The sequence below is a fragment of the Dichomitus squalens genome, assembly GCF_000275845.1.
Source record: "Dichomitus squalens LYAD-421 SS1 unplaced genomic scaffold DICSQscaffold_21, whole genome shotgun sequence".
In the NCBI taxonomy this organism is placed as follows: Eukaryota; Fungi; Basidiomycota; class Agaricomycetes; order Polyporales; family Polyporaceae; genus Dichomitus; species Dichomitus squalens.
The window spans coordinates 443,986-450,337 of record NW_006766903.1 but is presented as its reverse complement, the minus strand read 5'-3'; the positions used below and the strand labels follow the sequence as shown (position 1 = coordinate 450,337).

The 6,352-nt window shown below is 57.7% G+C and overlaps 1 protein-coding gene across 1 annotated transcript; it reads right to left on the bottom strand.

The window, feature by feature from the left end:
- Positions 1–3,846: 3,846 nt before the first annotated feature.
- On the bottom strand, positions 3,847–5,349 carry DICSQDRAFT_137645 (uncharacterized protein). Its single transcript, XM_007366951.1, has 2 exons — positions 4,796–5,349; positions 3,847–4,690 (listed from the first exon to the last, which is right to left on the bottom strand). The coding sequence occupies exons 1-2, from the start codon at positions 5,333–5,335 to the stop codon at positions 4,139–4,141; spliced, it is 1,092 nt and encodes a 363-aa protein (XP_007367013.1). The 5' UTR covers positions 5,336–5,349; the 3' UTR covers positions 3,847–4,138.
- Between the last annotated feature and the right edge of the window lie 1,003 nt (positions 5,350–6,352).

Here is a 6,352-nt window from a genome sequence, read left to right as displayed (position 1 = left end):
AGTACCAGAAGAGTCCGGAAGCATAGCTATAGTACACGAGCAGAGAGTCCCAAATATGGTAACATACTACATAAGCGACTACAGCTAAGCGCTAGGAGACGCATAGCCTCGTGTAGTCCGGACCGGATAAGTCCAAGTTCAACACTCCTCGTTCTCCTCTTCGCTTCTGCTCTCTCTGCCTGCTTGTCTGCAACGCTCAGTGAGCTCTGTCTTTGCGCTCGGATTGCTTACGCGCTGTGCGCCAGGGTCGTCCAGCGTGAATTCACGCCACTTCTCCACCCTGACATGACAAGCATCAAGGTATAACCTTATAGTGACCTCCGACGCGCAGCCACTGTGAGCATTGGTCCCAGGTGGGCGACATTCCCTTCACGATCTTAGCCCTTCTGACTCTCAGCAAGGCTCATCGATGATGTCGCGGCGACTAGGCGCATAGACTCGGGTCAACGTTCGGCGACGACTCCGTAGGCGAGCGGCAAGGAGCCGAAAGGGAAGAGATAGAGAGGAGGAGAGGGATAAACGCAACAAGAAACTCAACGGGGCAGAGCGGAGGCTGGCACGAAGGCACAAGACCTACGAAGCTAGTCTTCACGCAGATAGCGACAGACTAGTCCCAATGACCAAGTTATACATTAGCAATCAAAGAGAGATACAACACTATGGTCACTCACCTAGTCCCAATGACCAAGAGGTCGAGATGGGGACTAGGGAGTGCCTAGGGGGGTCCTTATATACTAGAGGGGCTGCTAGCAACCAAGGACAAGGCGCGAGAGCGAGGCAGTGAAGATGACAAAGGGAGAACAAAGGGCGAGAAAGAAAAGGCAAGGGCATGGCGATCACAGGAACGTAGCATGCGGCTGTGGGAACGTATCTACAGTGTCCAAACTGGGATGAGCTAGGAAAGGAAACGGTCTGGAAATGGAAGGTGGGCATCAAAGGGAAGGGAATGGGCGGCAAAAAGGGGTGTCTGTCCAACGTCCGTGACATTACCCCCCTCCTAAGGTCCGTCGGTCCCCGATGGACCCGAGGCCGGGGCGCCGTCCAGAGGCCCATTCGAGGTCGGAGGGTGCGGCAGTGGTGAAGTTGACGAGGGGTTGCCAGGGAAGAGATTGAAAGATGGCGGCAGCGATTCGGCGTGGGGCAGTGGGGTTTCGTTCATGAAATTCGTCGATGAGCTCTTGGCAATGAGTGAGGTCCTTTGCCGGCTCCCAGCTGTTCTGGCCTTCGTCGTAGCCTTTCCACTTGACCAGGTATTGGAACTGGTTACGGTACGTGCGGCTGTCTTCAATCTTTTCGACCTCGTACTCGAGTTCCCCTTCGACTTCGACTGGTTCCGGTGGGGGCGGAAGTATGCCGTTGACGTCGTTGCCTGTCCAGGGTGTGAGGGGATCGACGTGGATGACAGCATGTCGGTTCTGCATAGAGGGGGGGAGTTGAAGTCGATACGTGAGTTCACCTGTGCGTTCCAAAACCTCGTACGGCCCAAGTCGTCGGGGTCCGAGCTTGCGGCTGGCCTGATGGATGGTGACGTCCTGTGCATCCATCCAGACACGGTCTCCAGGCTCGAACTCGTGGGGCTTTGGCTTGTCGCGCTCAAACAACTCCTTCATGGCGGCCTTCTCCATCCGAAGGGCTGCCTCTGCATCCTTTCGCACCTCACGCCACAGTTCTAAGCGCTTGTCCAGCGTGGGGAACTTGGTGGGTGCACCGATGGGTACCGTGAAGTTGGGCTGGTAGCCGTAGATGATCTCGAAGGGGGAGACTTGGAGTCCGAAGTGGACGTGGTTGTTGAGCACAAACTCCGCGGTCGGTAGGTGAGCCACCCAGTTGTCCTGTCGTAGGTTAGAGAAGAGCCGTAAGTGCTTCTCAACCTCCTGGTTTGCCCGTTTGGTCTGCCCGTTGGACTGGGGGTGGTAGGCGGTCGTGAGCGCGTGCTGGATCCCAAACTTCTCATACAAGGCCTTCATGAAGCGTGCGGCGAACTGAGGTCCTCGGTCCGACACCACCTTCTCCGGTACTCCGTGGAGGCGGAAGATCTCACGATAGTGGATATCGGCGACTCCTTCTGTGGTGACGTCAGTTGTGGTGGGTAGTACGTGGACCTGTTTGCTGTAGTGGTCGCTGTAGACGATGATCGCGTCATATCCTTGCACGGGGGGAAGTCCAGTGATGAGATCCACTCCCATTGTCTGCCAGGGACCTTCGGGTACGTTGTGGGGCTGGAGCGTGCCTCGAGGATACCGAGGGGCCTTTCGGCGCTGGCAAGTGTCGCAACCTTCGACGTACTTATGCACAAACACGTCTCGCTGTGGCCACCAGTAGAGGCGACTGACCAGCTCTATCGTCCCATTCTGTCCAGGATGTCCTGCAGTGATCGCGTCGTGGCACAAGAAGACGACCCGTTTACGAAGGTCTTTACCAGGGGGAATGTAGAGCTTCCCATGCCGATAGATGAGGTCGTCGCGCACTTCCCACTCCAGGAGTCCGTTTGCCAGCTTCCGGGGGCCCTTCTCCTTGAGGATGCGGAGAGCCTCGACTACTTCAGGATCGAGTACCTGTGCGTCTCAAATCTCCTGCTCCAGGGTGCTCGTGTCCGTGAGTGTGGCCGACAGAGAGACGAACCGCTCAGGTCCCAGCACAATCTGATCTCGGTTGTCCTCTGCGTCCGTAGTCTGGTGGGTCGGGAGGCGAGAGAGGGGATCAGCTTGGGTGTTTGTCTTACCAGGCTTATGCGTGAGACGGAAGTCGAAGCGGCTGAGGTATAGAGACCATTGGGCCTGTCGACGAGTGAGGTTCCGTGCGGTGCGCCAGTACTCCAGATTATGATGATCCATGACAATCTCAAAGGGTTCGGGGAGCCCTTCGAGGTAGACAGCGACCTTTCCTGTGGCGATCAAATCAGCGAAGATTGAGTTCATCAAGGCTTGGAACGTAGCGGGGGAGTTGGTGAGTCCGAACAGCATGACCCGCGGTTCGAATAGGCCTCGATCATGGACTGTAAACGCGGCCTTCCACTCGTCGCCCTCCTTGATGCGGACGTTGTGGTAGCTCCAACGGACGTCAAACTTGGTGAAGTACTTGGCCTGGCACAGGCGACTGATGATGTCCGACGCGAGGGGGAGAGGGTACCGGTTCTTCACCGTGATCTCGTTGAGCTTGCGGTAGTCCTGGACTAGACGAAGCTTGCCATCCTTCTTCTTCACGAAGAAGACCGGGGACGCCATCGGGGACTTGGAGGGGACGATGTAGCCTTTCCGAAGGTTTTCCTCGAGGAACCGATCAACTTCCTCCTGCTCGTTAGGCGACATCGGGTAGGCCTTAGAGCGTAGAGTTTCTGGGGCGTCGGGTTTGAGGTCAATGGCATGGTCGTACGGCTTGTGCTCTGGAAGGCGCTCCGATTCGGTCTCCGAGAAGACCTTTGAGTACTGTTGGTACTCTTCAGGGACGATCTCCTCGAACGTGTGTTTGGGCTTGTCCTGATTGGCCTGCTGTGCGAGCTCCGTGGAGTAGGTGTACCCGGCGGCGCACCACAACTCCTCGGTCGTGTCCTCCAGGACCTTGGCCTTCCACCACTTCCTTCGCTGCACCCGGTTGGCGGCGATCCGCTCAATACCGGGTTTCCATTCCGCCTCGGCCTCTGTTTCCTCCGCACCAACCTCCATGGTGCCCTCCTGCCAGTCAATGTCCGGGTTGACCCTGCGAAGCCAAGGTAAGCCTAATACGACGTCTTCGGGGCCCAGATCTGTAACTAAGAACTCGAGCCATTCCGTGTAGTCGCCCATAAGTACTTGTAATCTAACGTAATGGGATATGCTGCCTGCGCTGTTCTTGGAGCCATCGATGTTGTAGAGGGGAATGTCTCTAGCTAACCTATGTAAATAGACATTGTTCTTCTTTACGAAACGGTGACTGATAAAAAGGGCCGTTGCCCCACTGTCTATCATAGCTGCGGAACGTACACTACGGTTTCTGCCTTTGAGTATCACACTGACGCGGAAATGCGAGCTAGACGGGTTTAATTCGGGGATGATACACGAACTAACACTATCGTACAGGCAGGGGTCAGGGATCTGGGGAGGTGAAGAGTCCGTACTTGTACTGGAGGGCGCCGCTGCGGCAGCTTTCGCACGCGCCCACTCTAAAAAGACTTCTGCAGAGAGGCAAGCTGGTCCGCGAGGGCCTTCTGCTGCTCCATGAGCTGCGCGATGAGGGCGTTGGTTGCTCCGGCGTCCGCAGACGTTGACGTCGACGCTGCGACCTGGGGTTCCTCGGGTCCCTCCTCTGTTGCAGCGAGCTTCTGCGAGCGGGGCTTCTTCAGGAACTTGTCCATGCACACCGTCTCGCGGTGCCCCACGCGACGACAGTAGCCACAGATGTCCCAATTGTGGCCGCCGTCCTTCTTGACGTGCGCCATAGACCCGCAACCGTAGCACTTGCCGCGCATGAGGCGGTTGAACTCTTCGCGCGTACGGGTCGCGTCAATGTCCATCGCATTTGGGTCCCTGGTAGGCGGCATGAAGGGGGTGGTGTGCAGTGGAACTGCCGGCTTGGTCGCTGTGGTGGTGGCGGTACGTCCGCGCTGACGATCCCGTTCGGCACGGCGTTGGCAGACACGGACGTCGATGTCAGAGGAGACGGTGATGAGGTCTTCTAGAGAAGCGATGGGCCTCGCCGTGTGTACCAACTCGTCCTTGATGGAGTCCGCCAGGTGTTTGTAGAAGCGGTCTCAGAGGTCGGCCTTGGAGTAGCCTGTGCGGGTGGAGAGCTCGTTGAACCGTGCGGCGTACTCTGGGACAGTCATGGAGCCTTGCCACAATGTGCGGAGGTGTTCCTTCGCATCGACCACCTCGTCGACTGTCTCGAAACGGGCCTTGAACTGGGTGCGGAACTCCGTCCATGAGCCTTTGAACGGAGTGGTGCCCTGCGTGATCTCCTCCATCGCCGGGGTGGCCCAGAGAGCTGCACTGTCCTGCATAAAGGAGAGGACCGCTTGAATCCATTGGTCATCGCGCGCACTGATCGCGTTGCCCATAGCATCGACGTGATTGAGCGTCAAACCTTGGGACATGGCCCAGAGGGTGAACGCTGCCAGGAAACGCCGTGCCTCACCCCCTTGTTCGCCTTTGAAGGGGGAGGGCTTCTGGACCGCTTTCAGACTATTGGCCCCGGTGGTCGAGGCAGCGAGCTGGGCCATAGACTGGGTGAGGAGGGTCATCGACTGGACGAGCATTGCCATGGGGTCCGGGGGTTGGGTTGCCGTCTGGGTGCCCGGTTGGGCCTGTTGGGGGTTGTTGGCAGGGCCTGTCACCTGCGGTTGTCCGCCTTGTTGTCCCATGATGGGTGGAGCGGATGGTGGTCGAGTTGGGGGAGGAGTAGGGGATGGTGGAAGCGCGATGAGTAGCGCTACTTCGAGCTCGTCGGTCGGGGTACCGGGGATGGGGGATCGAGTCGTAGGTGACTCAGCAACGGGGGAGTCCGGGACTGGGATGAACTCGTTCGCAAAGGTGTTCCAGTTGATCCGAGTAGGACGGTGATGACGGTTCGGGCAGGGGTTTTGCTCACACGGTTCCCAGTACCAGAGTCCGTCGTCTAGGTCCTTTCGTCGGTGGCAGTACTCTTGGTTGTCGGTGTCCCACGCGTGAAGTCTGCCGGTGCAGTCCAGGGTGGGGGAGACAATGTAGCGGCGGCGGGGACACTCTTGTTCAGAGCGTCAGCACCGGGGGAGAGATCTCGACCTAATGTCATGGCGACTAGGCGCGTAGACTCGGGTCGACGTTTGGCGACGACCCCGTAGGCGAGCGGCAAGGAGCCGAAAGGGAAGAGATAGAGAGGAGGAGAGGGATAAACGCAACAAGAAACTCGACGGGGCAGAGCAGAGGCCGGCACGAAGGCACAAGACCTACGAAGCTAGTCTTCACGCAGAGAGCGACAGACTAGTCCCAATGACCAAGTTATACATTAGCAATCGGAGGGAGATACAACGCTATGGTCACTCACCTAGTCCCAATGACCAAGAGGTCGAGATGGGGACTAGGGAGTGCCTAAGGGGGTCCTTATATACTAGAAGGGCTGCTTAGCACCAAAGACAAGGCGCGAGAGCGAGGCAGTGAAGATGACAAAGAGAGAACAAAGGGCGAGAGAAAAGGTAAAGGCATGGCGATCACGGGAACGTAGCATGCGGCTGTGGGAACGTATCTGCAGTGTCCAAACTGGGATGGGCTAAGAAAGGAAATGGTCCGAAAATGGAAGGTGGGCGTCAAGGGGAGGGGAATGGGCGGCAAAAAGGGGCGTCTGTCCAACGTCCGTGACATTACCCCCTCCTAAGGTCCGTCGGTCCCCGATGGACCCCAGG

Bases quoted from the DNA above. Each gene is read 5' to 3' on its own strand.
- DICSQDRAFT_137645 (XM_007366951.1), bottom strand. From the start codon at position 5,335: ATGGGACAACAAGGCGGACAACCGCAGGTGACAGGCCCTGCCAACAAC. The intron at 4,691-4,795 runs GTCCCAGAGTAC...GACTCCATCAAG, and splicing joins TGTGGCAAGGCTCCATGACT to GACGAGTTGGTACACACGGC.